This window comes from Phycodurus eques, chromosome 1 (genome assembly GCF_024500275.1).
Source record: "Phycodurus eques isolate BA_2022a chromosome 1, UOR_Pequ_1.1, whole genome shotgun sequence".
NCBI classification, from domain to species: Eukaryota; Metazoa; Chordata; class Actinopteri; order Syngnathiformes; family Syngnathidae; genus Phycodurus; species Phycodurus eques.
The window spans coordinates 4883974-4907805 of NC_084525.1; the positions used below are offsets into that span (position 1 = coordinate 4883974).

At 40.6% G+C, this 23832-nt stretch overlaps 1 protein-coding gene across 4 annotated transcripts in view; it reads right to left on the reverse strand.

The window, feature by feature from the left end:
• Window positions 1-23832, reverse strand: part of nphp4 (nephronophthisis 4) — a 191303-nt gene that overhangs the window by 154813 nt on the left and 12658 nt on the right. For all 4 annotated transcript variants that reach the window (XR_009768367.1, XM_061673501.1, XM_061673493.1 and 1 more), the window contains exons 3-4: window positions 1448-1608; window positions 1175-1239 (exon numbers count right to left, since the gene is read on the reverse strand). Coding sequence is in view for 3 of the 4 variants with exons in the window: in XM_061673501.1 (XP_061529485.1) it covers window positions 1175-1239; window positions 1448-1608 (226 nt within the window). In the remaining variant the exon portion in view is untranslated. The remainder of the gene's footprint in view (window positions 1-1174; window positions 1240-1447; window positions 1609-23832) is intronic.

Consider the following 23832-nt stretch of genomic DNA (forward strand, 5'->3'; position numbering starts at 1 on the left):
GTCCCCCTGTCATACTGCTGGAGATAGAACTCAGGGGAAAGAAAAAGGGCTATGGCCATAAAAGGGCTAAAACACCAAAAGTGGCAAGCAAGCAGTGTGCCACTTGAAACAGAAGAGCAACGTTTGACAAAACAACGGGCCGTGTTGTTAATAATTCAACTCATGTAAGAGTCAGTTTGAAAGAAGCCTTTCTAATATTCATGGGACATGATAGCCAAGACAGGAACGCTGTGCTCTCACTGAGCACATTGTTATTCATACTGCAAAGGACTACGGTGTTTTGTAATTTATAGTTTGACTTTTAAGATACTGTCTTTAAATAACTAAGAGATTAAGGGGAAACCTCCACAGGATTTGTACTCAAATGCTTAACCCAAGTAACATTTACATTAGATTACAATGACAACATAACCTTTTAAATGAGTGTGCTTGCTCCAATTGAATTAGCTTAACCATTAGTTTTAAAAAGCATTTATCAGTATTTTGTTTGGGAAGAGCATGAAAATGGATTCAGTGGTTCTTGAGGATTACAATATTTTATTTGATTGTTAGGGCAGATTTGAGTGCAATGCTTGGCTGCAATTAGCACAGGCGCTGTTGTCTCAACTCGTTTGCACTGAGTGACAATAACAACAACACAACGACGGTTTGGCAGCACGGTGGACGACTGGTTTGCACGTCTGCCTCACAGTTCTGAGGACCCGGGTTCAAATCTGGCCTCGCCTGTGTGGAGTTTGCCTGTTCTCCCCATGCCTTTGTGGGTTTTCTCCGAGTACTCCAGTTTCCTCCCACATCCCCAAAACATGCTTGGTAGGTTGATTGAAAACCCTACATTGCCCATAGGTGTGACTTTGAGTGGGAATGGTTGTTTGTTTATACGTGTCTTGCGATTGGCGACCAGTTCAGGGTGTAAATTAAGATTTTTCACTCTCTTCCTTTTCGTGAAAATTTTGTTTTCACACAAAATCAGGAGTTCAGAACATTCACAGACAGATTCTCCAAACCCTTGATTGCAAACCTAAACACAAATAGTGAGTTTAACCAGGCTAGCCAAGGCAGCATAGTTAGCATCTTAGTATCTCTGCATTACTTCGGTCACATTAAAAAATTCCAGTTAAAGAAACATGCAAAGCTAGAGATTTATTGTAAAATAAATGATATAAAAGGTTCTTACAGTCAACAACGTCCTTGAGCAGTGGGTGTAGAAGAACTCTTGGTGAGCCATGAAGTAGATTCAGTCTACAGGTTGAAAGTAAAACATATGATGATTTGGTATATTTGGCCTTGTTTGTATGACATTGTATAGCAAAGATTTAAGTACAAACACTATGGAATTTTCAGGACACTTACCAGTAGTGTCCTGAAAATGCCATAGTCCATTCCATACTATCAGCTGTTGACAAACAAAATCTCTGTTTGCTATGAAAAGCTAAGATAGGCTCATCACCGTCTGTCCCCTTGAGGTTCCATCTTGTTGGGAAAAAGATCCAAAACTGTGAAGCCTTGCCCCAGGGCCTGTTGTGAACGGTCTGACCTCGTTGACAATGCCACGAGCTCTAACACCAACACGGTGCTGGGTAACCGCAGAGATGTATGGAAGTACAGGATCTGGAGGAGAGGAGAATGTTGTTTTCAGAAAAAGGGAGACTTGCCCAGAATATAAAATGACTTCATCAAGCGACACAGAATTTCAAGGACAAACATCCTTTCTTTTTTTTTAACCTGCTTGCCCATGCAGTATGGTGGATCTGTAAGATCCCTATAGACAGAGGTGCACACAAGTGATGCGTAGGCGTGCATGCGCACTGGAAATATGAAATGTGCACCAAATTGCGTGTCACAACACATTTACTGTACATAATCAAGTATTTTGCATTTTCTTTCTTAGGGGGGAGCGCATGGGTTGACGGGGCTCGAGTAGTGTTGTCTTTCGCAAATGACTCGTTCAAACAAACGGACCTTCTGAGTGAGCGTACTGAATGGAATAACTACATGAAGTGATAGTAGTCAAACATCCAAGATGGACAGGATAACCTGACTGTGGAGGATTTGACAGCACACATTTCACATTCACGAGGATGAGGCCCTCTGCTGAAGAGAGTTGCAAAGGTTTTAACCTGGCTATTTTCACGTGCATTCAGAAGAGGACACTTAAGCCTTTTGGTGGGACTCTTTGTAGTCTGAGCGAGGCAATTGTGGTGGTAATTGTTTCCACACTCCGCTTTGCCATTCAAATTGAAAATAATAGACTAACCTACAGCACAGACTCTCACTCATTTACATACAGAGAGGCTCGAATGTGAGATTCACACATTATCCTTCTGATATTGCCCCAGTTGTATTCTTCAAAACTATAAACAAGATTGACTTTTCATAATGCAATACATCTTAGTGGACCTTTAAACCCAACTATAAGTCACCACTGAGCTGTTGTATAAATTTTAATTAAGAAACCATCCGTCCATTTTCCATACAGCTTACCCCCACTAGGGTCACGGGTGAGCTACAGCCTATCCCAGTGGACTTTGGACAAGATGTGGTAAACACCAGCAATTCATATGGCACCAATTAAGAAACATCTACGGTATTGCCACTTTGGTCCTTTCAAATCATTGAAACATTGGGTTAAACGACGTGTTACAAATAGCGAATACAACGGAGGCATTTTGAAACAAACACTGGTTGGCTGACACCGTCGAAGAAGTCCAGGCCGTCCAGGCCATCCATTTGTTTGTCAACTCACCGTATTATCTCAAATAGTGCTACTTGCCTCCATTAATCGGCATGTTGTCCACTTGAAACAAATAAGCGCCTCTCATCCCCATTTCACAAATAGACGACTCTGCTAACACTCACTAGTCCCTAGCTCCAGCTGAAGAAAAACAGCCCCCGTTTATGATGCTGACACCACCATGCTTCACTGCAGGTATGGTCTTCTTTTGGTGATGAACACTGTTGTGTTTGTTCCAAACATACCTTTTGGAGTGATGGCCAAAACATGAAAATTTTGTTTCGGTGGACTATAAAACATTTTCGCACATGCTCTTGGGAGATTTCAAGTGTTTTTTGTAAAATGAATGCTTTTCTTTGGAAGATAAAGCTTCCGTCATGCCACCTGATTTGGTAGCGCAGACATATAAAGAAGACAGGAGATTGTTGTCATGTGTACTAAATAACCAGTACTTGCCAGAAATTTCAGAAGCTCCTTCTCTGCTGTCGGACTCTTGGCAGACACCCTAACTAGTTTTCTTCTCTTTTCATGAATTTTCGAGAGACTCCCGGTTCTTGATAATGTCACAGTTGTTCCACTTTCTCCAATTCATGATGACTGTCTTCACAGTGTTTCATGATACATTTCATGCCTTGGAAATTCTTTGGTACCCTTGTTCGGACTGATACCTTTGAAGAATGCGATCCCTCTAATGCTGTGGAAATTATTTTCTTACCATGGCTTATGCTGTAAGATGCGACTACAAAAATGCCAGGAAAAGTCTACTAGAACAGCTGAACTTCATTTGAGCTTAATCAGAGGCGCTTAAAATGGTGGCAGTGTGCTGACTCACATGAGTTTCAACATGAGTGGTGAATTCTAAACACAGCCACATTCCCCACATAAGAGGGTGTGCACACTTGTGCAACCACGTTATCATAAATGTTTATTTTTACTTATCTCTAAAATATTGTATTGTAATATTGTAAATATGTTTTTCAATTGAGTTGTAAAGTTTACAGGTCACATTATTGGTGAAAAAAGTTTTGAAATTGTTTAGATTTATCTCTTTTTTTTTTTTTTTTAATCAATCATATGAACTAATTTTCAAATACTCACCAAAGAAAATATATAAACTCTGGGATTAAAGGAGCTGCACGAAATATTGACTGAATCATTAGTAATGGTGTTGTAGTGTATTATTTTTTTGTTACTTTTTATTTATTGATTCATCAGTGAATGATTAAACATGCAACGATTTCCTGTCGGACATAAGAAACAAACAGAAGCGTTACGAAAAAAACATTCATACAATTATCATACGGTGCAGGTCGACCCCCAACACGATGTCTGTCAGTCAATATTGACGGAATTCCAAGCAATTTCCTCTCTCAAAATGAAGCCACATCATGACTGAACTTCTCTTGAACCTTTACAAATTACACTGCCATCCCCATTTCACAAAGTGGAAAATTGCAGTCAAGGGACCAGAGTCCAGAGACTGAGGGTAATCCAGATGTGGACATGGTTCCTAAAAATAAATTAAGATGAAAATGTGCAATTCATTTTTTTTTTTTGTATCTTTCTCACTGCTTTGATACATCTCCACGTTGATTCTCTTCCAATTTCTGGCAAAGAGAAAGAAAACAGAAACGGGAGGAGGGGAAAGAGGCCCCGTGGAGCACTTGCTCAGTTTGGATTTAACAGGACAAAATGCTGTAGAAACAGACCATTTTTGAATAGTTATAAATGTAATTGAGGAAAAATAAATCACAGTAAAATCTCTCAAGTTGAGCCTATGAGGTTGTGCAATTTGAAATGTAAACAAATTGTTCAGAAAAAAAAAAACATTCTTCCAAAGTCAAGTTGTTTGTGCTCGGATGGATGGCAAGCCTTGGGTGGGAAGTAGCCAGAAGCAGCACTGACAGTTCACAATTCAGCTTTGATGCATTATGTAAGCTTATAATACAGTATACAGTGGGTACGGAAAGTATTCAGACCCCATTAAATTCTTCACTCTTTGTCATATGTCAGCCATTTGCTAAAATCATTTAAGTTAATTTTTTTCCTCATTAATGTGCACACCGCACCCCATATTGACAGAAAAAAAATGTTGTTACAGCCATATTGACAGAAAAAAAAAAAATGTAATTGTTGACATTTTTGCAGATTTATTAAAAAAGAAAAACTGATATATCACATAGCCATAAGTATTCAGACCCTTTGCTCAGTATTTAGTAGAAGCACCCTTTTGAGCTAATACAGCCATGAGTCTTTTTGGGAATGATGCAATAAGTTTTTCACACCTGGATTTGCGGATCCTCTGCCATTCCTCCTTGCAGATCCTCTCCAGTTCTGTCAGGTTGGATGGTAAGCGTTGGTGGACAGCCATTTTCAGGTCTCTCCAGAGATGCTCAATTGGGAATAAGTCAGGGCTTTCGCTGGTCCGTTCAAAAACAGTCACGGAGTTGTTCTGAAGCTACCTCCTTTGTTATTTTAGCTGGGTGCTTAGGGTCATTGTCTTGTTGGAAGGTGAACCTTCGGCCCAGTCTGAGGTCCTGAGCATTCTGGAGAAGGTTTTCGTACAGGATATCCCTGTACTTGGCCGCATTCATCTTTCCTTCGATTGCAACCAGTCGTCCTGTCCCTGCAGCTGAAAAACACCCCACAGCATGATGCTGCCACCACCATGCTTCACTGTTGGGACTGTATTGGACAGGTGATGAGCAGTGCCTGGTTGTCTCCACACATACCGCTTAGAATTAAGGCCAACGATTTCTATCTTGGTCAATTCTGTCTCTGAGCTCTTCAGGCAGTTCCTTTGACCTCATGATTCTCATTTGCTGTGACATGCACTGTGAGCTGTAAGGTCTTATTTAGACAGGTGTGTGGCTTTCCTAATCAAGTCCAATCAGTATCATCAAAGACAGCTGGACTCCAATGAAGGTGTAGAACCATCTCAAGGATGATCTGAAGAAATGGACAGCACCCGAGTTAAATATATGAGTGTCACAGCAAAGGGTTTGAAGACTTATGGCTGTGTGATATTTCAGTTTTTCTTTTCTAATAAATCTTCAAAAATTTCAACAATTCTGTTTTTCTTCTGTCAATATGGGGTGCTGTGTGTATATTAATGAGGAAAAACATTTCCTTAAATGATTTTAGCAAATGGCTGTAATATGACAAAGAGTGAAAAATTTAAGGGGGTCTGAATACTTTCCGTACCCACTGTATCTGCAAACTCCCACTTCACTGTTGACTTCCACATGACTACGCCCTGAGATTTCGCTCTTAAAAGATAAAAAGTTCTATGAAAATATGCACGGATGTTCACTCGAGAGGATTCTCGGCCGTAAGGCGTTCATACTAGTTTTGGCAGGCATTACCAACAAATAGAGAGTGAAAGAAAGTCATTTTATTGCCACAAAATCAGCAGGTTACATTACACATTCTCTCAGTGTGAAATTCTTTGGCTGTCACTGGATTTGGCGGGATGACATACTGTATTTGCACGGATGATAGAGAAATTCTACGGCTGTCAGTAAATTTGGAGAGATGAGATGGTTGTGAGGATGAGGGATGGGAGAAATAAACGCTTCCTTTAAACATCCATCCATCCATTTACCGAACCGCTTTTCCTCACCAGGGTCGCGGTTGTGCTGCGCCTATCTCAGCAGACTTCGGGCGAGAGGCGGTACACCCTGAACTGGTCGCCAGCCAATCGCAGGACATTCCTTTAAACAAACTATGTGTGGTTGAATGTGAGAAGGAAACAGCAGGAAGATTCACCAGAACACAAAAAAACAATGCAAAGGTTTCCTGGCCCGATCCGCTGTTTTTATAGACAAGTCACACCAGGAAGCTGTGACAGCTCTGACGAAGACTTAAGTGACAGCCAAAACTGTCAGTGATGTAATTTCACCCTTAAATAAATATTTTTAATTTAACAATATTTTTGACTAACTCCTCACACCAAACTATTTGAGCTTCCGCTCGACTGTAGGTATCAGCCTCTTCCACAGAGGTTCAATAACATTTATTTTGCTCTTATGTCATTCTCATGAGTTTTTGTGTGTAGTTGGTCCTTATCTTGTTGACGGACACGTGGCCCGTGGCTGGGACCAAATTTTATGAGACTGAATGCCCTGACAGTCTTGCGATTTCCATAGATTTGCAATAGTCCATTGGTATATAAAATACTTATAATTCTCTTTGTTTTTAATGTAATTCTTACTTTTGTTAACTATTCATGTTTCTTCATACATTAGTGCTATTACTACTGGAAACTATGACAATATTGAATCACATACAAATTCAGGTCTTTTTTGTAATCCCCACCAACATCTGCAGATGTGGAAAAGGGAAAAAGTGAACTATTAAAACCATCCTATGTTGGAAACCATATATCATATTTTTTTTTGCCTTTATAAAGGACAATAACCTTGACAAGATTGGTCCTTGCAGAGAGCTAAACATAATAATATATCTGGAGTTTGACCATTGACCTCAGCTGCATCAGCTATTATGGTTTGTATGTCATTCAAAATCAATTGCTCTCAATACTACGTGAAGATCTGGAGAAGGTTCGCTGAGAATTGTGACTGGTTGGGCACCAACAGGAAACAAAGCCGAGCAAAATCTTCAATCTTACATTCACGCTAAAAGATTTCCGTGGTGTCCCAATACTTTTATCCACTGTTAACCAAGTCGTATTTCAGTGTCATGTATTATTTTAAACTTTAATTACTCACAGTGCTTAAGTTCTGCTTATACTTGTAGGACTGTTTGACTTTGTATGTCCCATTGTAAAAAAAAAATTACAAAATTAAAATTAAAAAATTAAATTTAAAGAAATACACTGGATCATAATAATAATGAATCTGAACATTTTACTGAATCTAAAGCATGGTTTTATACCAGAGAATATTATTCATACCACTTTTTTTTCTTGATAAACCAATAAGTACTGTATATTTATCATAAGGAAATAAGAAATAGCTTATCACCAGACAAACAAACAAAATAAATAAATGGGCATCTACAAACCTAAAAAAAACAGTGTAAAAATGCTCTCTAGCGATAATGATTGCTTTCTTTGAGTAAAAACAATGAATGTTGCCTGTCTCCCTAAGATGAGCAATGGATAAAGAAAGGGGAGGGGAGTTGATGTCGTGCAGACAACAGAGAGTGGGAAAAAAGAACAGACGGAGGACAAGGAAAAGCTGATCTATCAGCCAAAGATAAGATGACTACAGCAATTACTGAATTCACAGCCCAATTATATGAAATTCCTCAGAGGAAAGAGGTTGACAATGATGCAATTTATATCCAGCAAGGACAGAGAGCTTGAAATGCTTAACAAAAAATCATTTATGGCGAAAGTAAAAAAGTGATGGTACCAAGTTATGTGGATTTTATAAATCATGAATTCATATTTGAGATACATATGCAGTGGTGTGAAAAAGTGTTTGCCCCCTTCCTGAATTTATTTTTATTTTTTTTGCATGTTTGTCACACTTAAATCATCATTCCCATCATCAAACTAATTTATATATTAGTCAAGTAAATACAAAATGCAGTTTTTAAATGTGTTTTTATTATTATGGGAGAAGACAAAATCCAAACCTACATGGCCCTGTGTGAAAAAGTGAATGCCCCCCAAACCTAATAACTGGTTGGGCCACCCTTAGCAGCAACAACTGCAATCAAGAGTTTGCGATAACTTGCAATGAGTCCCTTCCAGCGCTGTGGAGGAATTTAGCCCACTCATCTTTGCATAAATGTTGTAATTCAGCCACATTGGAAGGATTTTGAGCATGAACTGCCTTTTTAAGGTCATGCCACACAGCATCTCAATAGGATTTAGGTAAGGACTTTGACTAGGCCACTCCAAAGCTTTCATTTTGTTTTTCTTCAGCCATCCAGAGGTGGACTTGCTGGTGTGTTTTGGATCATTGTCCTGCTGCATATCCAAAGTTTGTTTCACCTTGAGGGCACAAACAGATGGCCGGACATTCTCCTTCAGAGGCCACCACAAATGGTTCCATTTATCACTTAAATTCCAGAGATATTTTAATGTTCGTTTTTTGTCATTCTTTTGTCGTTGGAGAGCACACAGAACACTTAAGGCCTCATTCACTATGAAGAGATGTTCTTACTCTGCGCACAATTTGAGCATATATACGCAAAACCACCGTCAGATTCATGACACGTGCGTATCAGCCAATTTTCTTCACACCACCATGCGTAAGTCACAGAATCTAAATTCCTTCCAAACGACGAGGTTGTGTCCGCGAGCCGCAATCTGCATAAGCCGTGCACATTTCCTTTTTAAGGGGCGCCCGTCTGACGCATCTCAGCCAATGGGCGGAAATTTTGTCACGAGTGATGGCTCCAAGAACTTTGTAACTTTAATCCTTTTCGCAAAACGTTGGTATCATCAGAAAACTTGCTAAACACAGACAAAGACAACATAAATATCATGTTAATCATTTTTAAACATATTAACAGATTTGTGTGTCAAACGCATCTGTGCATACGCATGGTTCGTGAATGAGGCCCACTGAGCTGGACTCGTATGTAAAATTTCAACTTAATCATACGATCATATTGAGCAGTGTTTTAAACTGTGTTTTAGGCATTTTACCATTTGTGGTGGCCTCATTCGGTTGGTCTCACAATACTTTGGGGGACATGTCAAAGCACATGTTCTGTCGGTATCCTCAAAGTTTCATGATTGGACGAATAGTAAATGAGTGATTGCATGGGCAATTAGCTGATTAACCCTGGGCCTGCAAATATCTTTTGATTGACAGCAACCATGCTGTTCAGCTGATTTTGCACAAATTTTATTGACGTGTATACCAGTCTCCCAAGGCTTTGTGTTGAGCTCCATAATGTTGAAAATACAACAAGGAAATGACAAGTCTATATTACATATTGACCAACTTAGATCAAATTCACCATGGCTTAGAGTCTACTGTCTGAAAGCCAAAGGCTGAATTGGGGAGGTAAATGCTTTTGCATTTGTGGGGCCCCATATGGATTGGGCAAAAAATGATGGGACTTGCCAAGAGATGCCTTCTGAATATATTCATAACATCTCAGAATGATTGGATGAATGTTCAACGAGGTATTGCCAATAAGACCACAAGTTACTGTGAAACTGACCCTCCAAAGCAAGCAAGTAAAAAGTTCACCACTGGAAATGGGGCTTGTTAGGTGAAAAAAATGCAGTAGTAATGAGCAGTTTTCACTGTTAGATCAAAAAGCTAGTAATCAGCAAATGAACTAACTGTATAACTAAACGAAGAAGTAAACAGAATTCAGATGAACATAGCCACAGCCAACAAGGATGGATGATGGCTCTAAAACTGACTTGGAGAAACAAATGATTCTGGAAACTGGCTGAAGGTCAAGAGGGAATGTGTCTCGTCTGAAGTAGAGAGGAGTAAACAAGAAAACCCAACGCAATACAGATTAGAATATTTGCTTGAGGCTACCAAACTTCTAGTTACCATCACTGATGCAGGCTCCCATTACACACGTTTGCACTTCCTCTGGTGTACCCAGTGCCACACATGATGCCAATTAAAAAATAAAAATAAAAATAAATAAATAAAAACATATCCTACATAATGAAACATCTAGGGTTTAGCGAACCACAGATTACAGTCCTCGCTCGGTAAAGTCTCGGTTTTTCACCCAGGTTTTGGTCCCCTGACATTTAGTTGTTCTGAAATGCCTCACAGTCAGTCCGCAGGCTATGTGTGTGTGTGTATGTGTGTGCGTGTGCGTGTGCGTGTGTGTGTGTGTGTGTGTGTGCGTGTGTGCATTTGTGTGCGTGTGTGTGCGCAGTGGGAATGCAAGTGGAGCACAACAATCTGTAGTGGATAAGAGGATAAGAGGAACACTGGAAATGTCTACGCTCAAAATGTTGAACTTTAAGTGATAATCCAATCAATAGCAACCAAGTCCAGTGGAAGTCTGAAGTCAAATGCTTGCGAAGTCAAACCATTCTGAATTTGACCAAAATCCATCATACTAAGAGCTGTTCCAAATATTTTTTATTCTTAAGTAACTAAACATGTTTAACAAAATCCATCCATCCATTTTCTGAGCCGCTTCTCCTCACTAGGGTCGCGGGCGTGCTGGAGCCTATCCCAGCTATCATCGGGCAGGAGGCGGGGTACACCCTGAACTGGTTGCCAGCCAATCGCAGGGCACATACAAACAGACAACCACTCGCACTCACATTCACACCTACGGGCAATTTAAAGTTGTCAATTAACCTACCATGCATGTTTTTGGGATGTGGGAGGAAACCGGAGTACCCGGAGAAAACCCACGCAGGCACGGGCAGAACATACAAACTCCACACAGGCGGGGCCGGGGATTGAACCCCGGTCCTCAGAACTGTGAGGCAGACGCACTAACCAGTCATCCACCGTGCTGCCTGTTTAACAAAATATTAGACACAGTTCTCATTATGACACATTACAATTCTACACCACTGCAGAGTACTTTGTACAAACAAAATAATTAAAATATTGTTCAATGATCAATGATTTCAACCAAAATATATACTGTATATAGAAAGGGATCTCGTGACTATAACATGTACGTGTAAGATTCAAATGAAAAAAAAAAAAAAACCCTAAATGTCAATCCCACTAAATTCTTCTGCAAACAGCCATAACACCAGAACTGAGCTTTTAATATAGCTTACCAACAAGATTTCCAAAACACTTCCTGCACCTGCCGATATCATTACACGTTGCTTTCAGTCATTTCAGCAACAGTATACTTGCAAGGAAGACAAACACTTCCTTTCCCAGAATGATGCCATCATAGTTGCCTCTGTACTCTGACAGACAAAGAATACAAACAGCGAAACACCTTCACACATCTCTCACCAACTTCAACTTTTACAGAAGGCCATGTTGGCCACATGACTCTTCTGACTTCCATTCAATTCCCAGTGAATGGCTGTGTGGTGCGGGTTGTGCCACGCCAATGTGTAAGGCTGTTAAGCAGCAGCTGCTCCGCGAGATGTTTTGTCCCTTTGGAGGTGAAATATTGATCAGTTCTCCAGCAGGCCTCACAGACTTCTCCCCCACCGTCCCCTTGTATAATTGAAGTGTATAGCTCTCTCTGTCTCTGTGGCATGCCAGTTGGGAGCAGGAATTAAGCACAGAGGTACCCGGAAAGCCTCTCTGTGCTGCCATAGAGGCTCCTTTGTCCATCAATCATAAGGCTTTTTCATACGGAGGGTTTCATGGGCTCGCTACATTTACTGAAGGGAGTGTCATACCTTTTGAAAGAACACTGCGAACAGCCGAAACGAGAAAACAACACTCGATACGGGTTCACTGCTGGTCATTTATCGGTGCACTTAGCAGTTGAAGGCATGACTCCTCTAGGTCGTTTTGGGCTAATGAGCTTTCATACCAGATGGCAAGTCAACTGGCCGCTTTTATACGGCTCGTGCTGCTTCTAAATTGTAATCCCAGAAAAGCGAGGATTTGGCTGCAGTCCACCACATCTTTTAGACTTTCTTTGCCAACACTTATAAACAATTCATAACAGATTTTCTTCAAACTTTCAAGGAGTTCTGACGCAGGGGACCTTTTGCACTGATGTCTAATCCTATCATTCTCATTAAATGGAATAGTTAACAATGACATACTGTAACTACAGTCATGTGTAATGTAGCTTGCAACATTTTCTAACCAATTGCGATGCAACAATGTTAATATTGAGCACTTTGCGAGGAAGGAGCTTTAAATTGTTGATCAATTGGACCAGAACAAAATCTCCCAAACATATGGGAAAATGTGTTAGTCAACCAAGACTGAACATTTTAGCAAAAATTCGAAAATGTTTGGCGCAAACAAGACAGCTTACCACCAAAAGAACACCATACCGAAAGTGAAACATGGTGGTGGCAGCAAAGTATTTGGGGGCTATTTTTCTTTGGCTGGAACTGCTGCATTAGACAAGGTACAAGAGGTATGAACAGTTCCGAAGTGCAATCAGTGTTAGCACAAAACCATCAGGTTCCTGCTAGAAAGCACCTACAAAAGTCACAGAAAGCCTACTAGAACAGCTGAAATTAATTTGGGGTTAACCAGAGGCACTTTAAACAGTGGGTAGGTGTGTGATGACTCTCATTTAACATGAGTTTGAATGTTATTGGTTAAATTCTAAACAGTCATATCCTAGTCATAAGAGGATATTAACACTACTGCGACCACATTATTTCAGTTTATTTTTACTTCCCATCTCGAAAAGAGGAAAAAAATGCAATTGAGCTATAAAAGTGAAAATACAGTTCATGACCTATCTTGGCCTCATTTTCTTAATATTAAAGAAAGCATTTGAACAGTTTCTAAATCTTTTAAACAAGTCATCAAACCAACCTGGTTAATGTAAGTAGATCAGCAACAGGTCGAAGAATCTTAATCTTGACTGCCACATTATATTGGTAAAAAAATTTAATTAAATTAAAATAAATTAAAAAACCTAAAAGTTTTTTTTGTTTGTTTTTTAGCATCAATGTGGTGTGGCAGGAAAAATTTGTTAGTTTGGAGTTTATAGTATTATAAGGCTGGTGGTGACATTGGGCCTCATTCACTAACCGTATATATGCATAGATTTGTGCTTAAGTCATGCGGATCCACGTTTGACGCACAAACCTGTGATTTATCAACATGTTCGTACTTGTTTTTGTTCGTACTCTGCGAATAAATTTAGAACATCCTCAGACCATGCGTGCGCACAAATAACGCAAGATCATTTTGTTAGGGTAGGGTTTTCGTGGTGGTGGAAGGCAAGCCAAAACATGGAGCACCCAAGTGCAGGTAAGCAAGGAGGCCAGGCAGGAGTGCAGGAATTACAAAAAAGTGATATATTTACAAAAACAGGCAACCAAAGCACATGGAAAAATCTAACGAAACTCATTTTTTTCCTTTCAGCTTGTCGCTTTAGGGGTCGCCACAGCGCGTCATCCTTTTCCATGTAAGCCTATCTCCTGCATCCTCCTCTCAAACGCCAACTGACCTCATCTCTTCCCTCACGACATCCATCCACCTTCTCTTTGGTCTTCTTTGAGCTCTCTTGCCTGGCAGCTCCATCTTCATCATCCTTCTACCAATATACTCACTATTTCTCCTCTGAACGTGTCCAAACCATCAAAGTCTGCTGTAACTTTGTCTCCAAAACATCGAACCTCGGCTGTCCCTCTGATGAGCTCATTTCTAATTTTATCCAACCTGGTCACTCCGAGAGCGAACCTCAACATCTTCATTTCCGCCACCTCCAGCTCTGCTTCCTGTTGTCTCTTCACTGCCACTCTCTCTAATCCGTACATCATGGCTGGCCTCACCACTGTTTTATAAACTTTGCCCTTCATCCTAGCAGAGACTCTTCTGCCACATAACACACCTGACACCTTCCTCCACCCGTTCCAACCTGCTTGGACCCGTTTCTTCACTTCCTGACCACACTCACCATTGCTCTGGACGGTTGACCCCAAAGTCCTCCACCCTTGCTCTCTCTTCTCCCTGTAGCCTCACTCTTCCCCCACCACCCCTCTCATTCATGCACATATATTCTGTCTTACTTCGGCTAATCTTCATTCCTCTGCTTTCTAGTGCATGCCTCCATCTTTCTAACTGTTCATCCACCTGCTCCCTGCTTTCACTGCAGATCACAATGTCATCTGCAAACATCATGGTCCACGGGGATTTCAGTCTAACCTCATCTGTCAGCCTATCCATCACCACTGCAAACAGGAAGGGGCTCAGGGTTGATCCCTGATGCAGTCCCACCTCCACCTTAAATTCATCTGTCACACCTACAGCACACCTCACCGCTGTTCTGCTGCCCTCGTACATGACCTGTATTATTCTAACATACTTCTCTGCCACTCCAGACTTCCGCATGCAGTACCACAGTTCCTCTCTGGGTACTCTGTCATAGGCTTTCTCTAGATTTACAAAGCAGACAATGTCACTCCTCTGAACTTCTCTGTACTTTTCCATCAACATCCTCAAGGCAAATAATGCATCTGTGGTACTCTTTCTAGGCATGAAACCATGTTGCTCGCAAATAGTCCCGATTCTAGCCTCAACTACTCTTTCCCATAACTTCATTGTGTGGCTCATCAACTTTATTCCTCTATAGTTCCCACAGCTCTGCATATCACCCTTGTTCTTAAAAATGGGCAACAGCACAAATTTCCTCCATTCCTCAGGCATCTTCTCACGCGCGGGAGTTCTATTGAACTAGCTGATCAAAAACTCCACCTCTCCTAGATGCTTCCATACCTCCACAGGAATGTCATCAGAACCAACTGCCTTTCCATTTTACATCCTCTTTAATGCATTTTTAACTTCCCCCTTACTAATCATTGCCACTTCCTGGTCCACCACACTTGCCTCTTCTACTCTCCTTTCTCTCTCATTTTCCTCATTCATCAACTCCTCGAAGTATTCTTTCCATCTAGCCAGCACATTGCTGGCACCAGTCAACATATTTCCATCTCTGTCCTTAATCACCCTAACCTGCTGCACATCCTTCCCATCTCTATCCCTCTGTCATGGCCAGCTTGTATAGATAATTTTCTCCTTCTTTAGTGTCCGACCTGCCATACATTTCATTCATCATATGCCTCTTGTTTGGCCTTTGCCACCTCTACCTTTGCCCTGTGTCGCATATCAATGTATTCCTTTCGCCTCTCCTCGGTCCTCTCAGTGTCCCACTTCTTCTTAGCTAACCTTTTTCTTTGTATGATTTCCTGTCCTGTGAGGTTCCACCACCAAGTCTCCTTCTCTCCTTTCCTGCCAGAAGATACTAACAAAAAGCTAACGAAACAAAGTCCCAAAATCAATAATCAAAGTAACAAAGAAACACTGGAGTAAACCCAAAACAGGAACAGGAAACAAGACATTAATCGTGACATGACTTACTGAAACAACAAATGACATGGAAAAACGACATTCGACAATGAACCAACAAGCACTGCAAGAAACCAGGGAACTAAACAAACAAATTGACGAGGCAACGAGGAACACCTGGACAAGTACACAAGCTAGAGGGTTGACGAGAACAGGTGGACACAATAACTAAATGAGCATACAAGATATGAACAACATGAGAACACAGGAAAACATGAAACAAAACTAAATGTCTAAACTAAAACACAGACCAAGACATATTTTTCCAAAAATACATCAAACACGCATCTTTTACTCAAGATGCATTACATATTGGAACTCGTCATTCATAAAAACAATATTAATATCTTTGGCAATAATGATAACTCTAACCAGAACTTTGCTAATGGGTTGACTGGGCTAAATAATTAAAAGGAAACTTGTCATCACTTTTACGCTCGTCCCGTTCAAGAGTTGCCTTCTACGGTAGGATATGTGCATTTATATGTTTGTCCCTCGACGGCTGTCTGGATGCACAACCGACCTTGTCACTCAACGAGCAAGTGCAATCAGAGCAGCCATAATTCCTAGTTTTTCCCCATGGCTTCAGTATTTTTTCTAATCACCACGACAATCTCATTAATATATTTTTTCTGTGATTCTGCATGTGCAGATGTGATGTAAATAGATCTATTCACTCACAAACTCCCGCTGGCGTGAATAACGATGCACTCCGGTTGGCATACATGACTCATATATTTCCTTTCGCTTCCAACGCTAATTCCAAGAATCTTATCAGCTACAAATGCCTCTTTGCTGTGCAATACAGTGGGTATGGAAAGTATTCAAGTATTATACTGATTGGACTTGATTAGGAAAGCCACACACCTGTCTATATAAGACCTTACAGCTCACAGTGCATGTCAGAGCAAATGAGGATCATGAGGTCAAAGGAACTGCCTGAAGAGCTCAGAGACAGAATTGTGGCAAGGCACAGATCTGGCCAAGGTTACAAAAAAAGATTCTGCTGCACTTAAGGTTCCTAAGAACACAGTAGCCTCCTCAATCCTTAAATGGAAGACTTTTGGGACGACCAGAACCCTTCCTACAGCTGGCCGTCCGGCCAAACTGAGCAATCGGGGGAGAAGAGCCTTGGTGAGAGAGGTAAAGAAGAGCCCAAAGATCACTGTGGCTGAGCTCCAGAGATGCAGTCGGGAGATGGGAGAAAGTTCTAGAAAGTCAACCATCACTGCAGCCCTCCACCAGTTAGGGCTTCATAGCAGAGTGGCCCAAGCCTCTCCTCATTGTAAGACACATGAAAGCCCAAATGGAGTTTGCTTAAAAAAGAAAAAAAGAAAAAAACTGCTGAAGGACTCCAAGATGGTGAGAAATAAGATTCTCTGGTCTGATGAGACCAAGATAGAACTTTTTGGCGATAATTCTAAGCGGTATGTGTGGAGAAAACCAGGCACTGCTCATTACCTCGCCAATACAGTTTCAAAAGTGAAGCATGGTAGTGGCAGCATCATGCTGTGGGGTTGTTTTTCAGCTCGATTGCAACCAGTCGTCCTGGTTGAATTCGAAGGAAAGATGAATGCGGCCAAGTACAGGGATATCCTGGATGAAAACCTTCTCCAGAGTGCTCAGGACGTCAGACTGAGTCGAAAGTTCGCCTTCCAACAAGACAATGACCCTAAGCACTCAGCTAAAATAACAAAGGAGTTGCTTCAGAACAACTCCGTGACTGTTTTTGAACGGCCCAGCCAGAGCCCTGACTTAAACCCAATTGAGCATCTCTGGAGAGACCTGAAAAAGGCTGTCCACCAAATGTTCACCATCCAACCTGACAGAACTGGAGAGGATCTGCAAGGAGGAAGGGCATAGGATCCCCAAATCAGAGTGTGAAAAACTTGTTGCATCATTCCCAAAAAGAGCTCAATTAGCTCAAAAGGGTGATTCTGCTAAATACTGAGCAAAGGGTCTGAATACTTATGACTGTGTGATATTTAAGTTTTTCTTTTTTAATAAATCTGCAAAAATTTCAACAATTCATTTTTTTCTGTCAATATATACATTCATGAGGAAAAAAATAACAAATGATGTTAGCAAATGGCTGCAATATAACAAAGAATGAAAAATTTAAGGGGGTCTGAATACTTTCCGTACCCACTGTATGTATTCCTTACTAGTTGTATATAAAGTATGCAGTATTTGCTCATTCTCAGCTAAAATTGTTTTTGTATGGTTGTTTTGTGCGACATTCTGTAATTTAACTCCAAAATTAATTATAAATGATTAAATATTACAATGATATGTTATCAGATTGTGTGTTTTGCAAGCTTTCTGATGATACCAACCTTTTGAATATCAAAAAAGATGAAGAAAGTTATCAAAGTTTTGGATCAGTCACCTCCACGCATTGGCTGACATACGTCAGACGGACGCCCTTTGAAAGGAAATAGAGGCGCGGTTTATGCAGATAGGACGCTGCTGACATGATCCCATCATTTCGTCAGAATTCTGATTCATTAACATATGCACATGGGTGCAAAGAAAATTGCCCGCTGCGGACGTGTCATGAATCTGACAGTAACTGTGTATATCCTCAAATTGTGTGCAGAATGAGAACATTTCTACATATTTATCAGAATCTGAATGCTCTTTATTTGCCAAATATGTCAAAAACACTAAAGGAATTTGTCTCCGGTAAATGGAGCCCCTCTAGAGCAATAATAAACAGCCAAGAGGATTTAGGCATCTTCTTGTCTTAGTTCTGGCAGGGTCCAAGTCCTCAAGGGTGGGTAGGGGGATACCGACGATTTTGTCAGTCCCGATGGTCTGTTGCAGTCAGAGTTTGTCCTTTTTTGTGGCAGCACCAAACCAGACTGTGACTGAGAGACTGTAACTCCCAGGAACTTGAGGTTTCGATGGTTGGCACAGGGCAGTTGGACAGCATGAGGGGCAACTGTGGCAAAGGATGCTTTCTGAAGTTCACGATAATATATAGTCTTGAGCGCGTTCAGCTCCAGGTTGTGGCAACCTCACCAAAGCTCCAGCCACTCCACTTCCTGTCTATATGCAGACTCGCCACCATCTTTGATGAGGTTGATGACTGCGGTGTCGTCTGCAAACTTCAGGAGTTTGACAGCCGGGCGTGTGGAGGTTCAGTCGTTCATGAGAGCGAGAAGAGCAGCGGCGAGAGGACACATCCTTGGGGTGCCCCGGTGCTGATAGTGCGTGTGGATGAGGTGGTGTACCCCAGCCTCACCTGCTGTGTCCTCCCCGTCAGGAAGCTGTCAATTAACAGGCAGATGGCAGGCGAGATGCTGAGCTGGAGAAGCTTGGAGGAGAGGAGTTTGCAGATGATGGTGTTGAACTCAGAGCTGAAGTCCATGAACAGGACCCTCGCGTAAGTCCCCACGCCGTCGAGGTGCTCTAGGATGAAGTGCAGTCCCATGTTGACTGCGTCAGACCTGTTTTGTCTGTAGGAAAACTGCAGGGGTTCCAACTCGATGCGTTCAAAGGATTTCATGACCACAGATGTCAGGGCGACAGGCCTGTAGTCATTCAGACCCGGGATTGCAGGTTTAGGGCGGCTGTGGATCAGTAGGTAGAGCGGGTCGTCCAATGACCGAAGGGTAGCTGGTACGAATCCCGGTTCAAAATGTCTGCATGTCGAAGTGTCCTTGGGGAAGACACTGAATCCTAATTTGCTCCCAGTGGGCCTGGCAGCGCCTTGCTTGGCAGCAGTCACCCATTGTTGTATGAATGTGTGTGTGAATGTGCGGCTTCGTAAAGCCCTTTGGGCACTGTGATAGTGTCGATAAAGCGCTATATAAGTGCAGTCCATTTACCATTTCTTGAGGACTGGGAAAGATGGTGGAGCATTTGAAACAGGATGGTACTTTACACAGTTCCAGAGATCTATTGCAGATCTGTGTGAAGACTGGAGCAAGCTGGTCTGCGCAGACTTTGAGGCAGGATGGGGACAACTTTTGAAAGCAATATTCCAAAAATTGTAAATGACATTCGACAAAGGATGACCAAAATAATGCAACTTTTCCACTGCACAAAATCAACTCAACACAAGTCAGCTTCATCTGCCTCAAACTAGAGCCCATCGGACGCATCAGTCATAACGAGATTCGCTAACAAATGAGGTGCATAACTGGTTTCAGAGCTCTTATCGTTGCTTATTTTTTTATGTCAGCACTCTGCCGGCTGAAACATTCAACTGATTTCCCTCACTACTAATTAGTGATTGCTTTGCAAGGCTACACTTGGTCGCAGTTTTCTCCTCCAAATGCAGGAAAAAAAAGCATTAGCAATGCCTTTTTCGACTCTCCATCATTTCTTGCAGCACAACTAAATAATTCCCATTTCAGAATGAAGTCTTCCAATTCTCTCAACAAATATTAGTCTAACAGAAATGGCATCTTAACATTGTATTCATACAAAATGTTTACACCTAAACACGTTTTCACGTTTGTGGTTGTGTGTAATTTTCTGCAAGGTGCAATTGCTGTCAACAAAAAAAAAAAAAAAAAAACAAGCTATGAATAACGAATGTCTGTATGGAGAACTGCTGAAAGAGCCTAAATGCTGTAAAGACCTCCATAGACTGACAATACAAGCCACACAGTCGCCCATATATGGTAAACACAGGAACGCAAGAGCAAATACAGCCGCTGCGTGTCTGGTTTACAATGTGAGCCCAATGACACTGGCGGAGCAGCAACATTTGTCCTGATTTATATAACTTAACATTCCCTGCTGCATCACATCCAGCTCGTGCAAATGTTTGATAGGAAAAACCTGCTGGTGGAATGAGATGTTATACGTACAGATAACTTAATTACACACATGCAAAGTCCAGCATGCGACATTTTTTAAATCAAGTGCAACAGAAAAGAGATATTGCTGTGCTTAAGTCAAAAAGTTAAAAATAGAATGGGACTCAGCAGAGAGCCAAAAAATCCCTCTGAATTGTTTGATTAAAAACACTGTTCGACTCCAGACCTATAGGTGGCATTAGTGGCAAAAAGGGAATAAACGGCACACAAAGCTAACTTTTTCTTCATATCTGCTGGATCAGCACCCCACTTGTACTCAATGCAAGTGGACTACAATAGAGTAAACTAAAAAAATTGGAAGAAAAAAAAATGCCCTTTACCTTTCCATTACAAAATCAATAAACTACATTTTTAACGATCAATACAGGAATCACCTGATCGTTCATAATATGCAACCTTAACCATGAACACATTTTATTCATTGGGCTTTTTTTTTTTCCTATGGTATTTAAATTGACACCCATATGAGATTAAAAAAAAGATTAAATCTAGAGTAAAAAGGTATGTATGAGAAAAACAACAAAACAGTAAACACTTGGCTTGTCTGTTCTTTCAGTCTGTGCAAAACAGATCAATACTGTCACCTATATGACGCAGGCTAAAGATTGGCCATAAATAGTGATAACAGTGATTTCGCCATCAATCATGTGAACCTCACTTTAAAGGTAAAAGTGGTCCTTTGAGAGTCTTCAATGAATGTTATGCCTATTAAGATATTGAGAGAGACAGCGAGAGAGAGATGAGGTGATTTGTTTTATAAATTCAGTTTAATTTGTTTCTTCCAAAATGACCTTGTTGATGCACCGATTAAAATAGCAGTACAGACATTTTCAACAGTGGCACAGGATCCTGCTCTTTATTAAATTAATGAATTTAATTGATTGGTATATACAGTATTACAGGAAACTAAAACTGAGATCAAGTTACGACCAGTCCAGTTGTACTGCGCCTCTGGCCCAAAGTCAGCAGGGATAAGCTCCAGCTTGCCCTAATGAGCACAAGCAGTAAAGGATGGATGAATAGATATAAAACATTCTGCTTCAAGTGCAAGTTGTTTTCTTGCATTCAGTCAAGGACAGTCAGATATGTACAGTACAGCAATACAACAGCACTCCTCGAAATGTCTTGTGTAATTAGAAGTGTTGACATGAAATTAATCTCACCTCTCCTGAAAGCACTGAAGAAAAAAACAAAAAAAAGGGCACAGCTTCTTCCATTGTGGCTGCTGTTGCAAACACGCTTGAATAGACGTAACTCGTGCTTGCAATCAAAAAGGCAAAACAGCGAGGTTTGCAAATGGCAACAAAATATGCCAGAGTTATGAGAACAGTTTTTCTTCTGTTGAATTAGACTTTGTGGATTTCGCCTCTATAGGACAAAAGTTTTTAAGAGCCGCTTCACTGACAGGTCCAATTTGCAATGCTATTGTAGGCCTCCATTTCATTATTGCAAGAAAGTATGAACCATCTTAACTTTAAAAACCGGTTTATTCTTTCATGAACAAAGGCAGACAAATTGGATAAAGATTAATGTATGCACACTTCTTTGGGTCAAATTTTGGAATGCCAGTCTGACACAATATATCTTACCAATGAAATACAGATGGACATTAGAAATGACTTCCCATTTTTGGTCTTTAAGCCAAAGCAAGCAGAGATAGTGGATTTCACGATCATCGCCACCCAACAAATGGCACAATAAAAGGAATCTAAACTACTTTGCCGAAGCGGAGCATAGTTCGGTGTGGGACCAATTTGAAGTGCTTTAAAAATATCGCAACACCAGATCTAGCATCAGACAAACCAATTGAAAGTGAGTGGAGGAATGTTCCACCTGATACTTCTGCAGATTGGTTACTTCATAGAAAGTGTTGCAAGAATCGGTTGACTGGAGTTTCTTTATTCTCTTCACTATGTTAATAGTTTTGAATGTGACAAGGTAAAGGGCAGCAATGGAGAAAGGACATCATGCATCTTGTGTCTTTGTTCTTAGCACATAGCTGTTTGAAAAAATAACAACGACTTTTATGGTACATTTAGGATACAGCGACAGGAAGCTTGACAACAGTAAAAGCATGTCTGGGGTTCTTTCGAGTCCCATTCTGTGTGGCTAGCTTTGCCCATTAATGTAAAATACCACGGCAGTCGGTACCGAAGGGCAGGGTGCCAAAAAGTCTCATGGCGCAGCTCAGCTATTTTGTGTCTCAACAGAATTCTTTTCAGGGAAGAGAAAAAATGTGAACAAATTCAACCTAAACTGTTGTACTTGGGGGCTTTTGTTTACAAGCACGGTAGAATTTTGAACAATCTGACCAATTGAAGTTTATTGTCATTGCTCATTTTAGATATTGTGCCAAAGGTCAAGTACGTGGTACATACAAGAACACGCTCATGTCTATTTAGTACATAAATAAAATTTGGAAACAAAAAAAAAAAAAACAAATTCAATCAAAGTTTGCAGGAACAGGAGCAAAACTTTTGTTCAAAGTTGATCATGTTGCAGGTCAGCAGCTCTTCCAAGTGAACACAGTTAAAGGAGGTGATCACAGTGAGAGATACTAGGGCAAGCGTGATATTCCTATTGCGTCTCTTGCACTCAGTTGAGCCATTATGTGCCATTTGATGCACAACATTGCCCTCTGCTGTTTACTCCTTTACTTGGTGTTAATATTTTGGAGGAAAATACAGTTTATACGGTAGGTCTCAATAAATTAGAATATGGTAGAAAAGCCCATTTATTTCAGTATTTATACATTATATATATTTATTAAATACTTGGGAAATTACTTTTCAGAGGGCAAATTCCTGCCTAATTTCTACATTAAATATAATTGTATTGTTTCTTTATTGTTTGTTATGGAATATTGTAGTTTGTAGGGATGGTGAATTTAGGGTTTTCATTTGTTGCAAGCTATAATTATTAAAATAATAACTATTTTAAAAAATATGATGAAATATCCCACTCTGAGTCTGTGTAATGCATCTCCATGAGTTGCACTTTTTGAAATTGTACTACCTAACAAGTTTTTGCCACGATTCTAATTTATTGAGATGTACCTAAATATATTTAATATGTCACCATTTTTCTCATTAAATATATTTCCCAAGGTGCTATTCACATGAAACTTTCACCAGATGCTGGGAACAACCCAAGTACTCCATACATACGAAACGGTCGAACAAGATCAGAAATTAAGTTGTGTGTAATAATGTGAAATGACACACGGAAAAGGTATTGAACACGCCAACTGGTATTTATTTAATACTTTGTACAAAAGCCTTTGTTTGCAATGACAGGTTCAAGACTCCTCCTTTATGGAGAAACTAGTCGC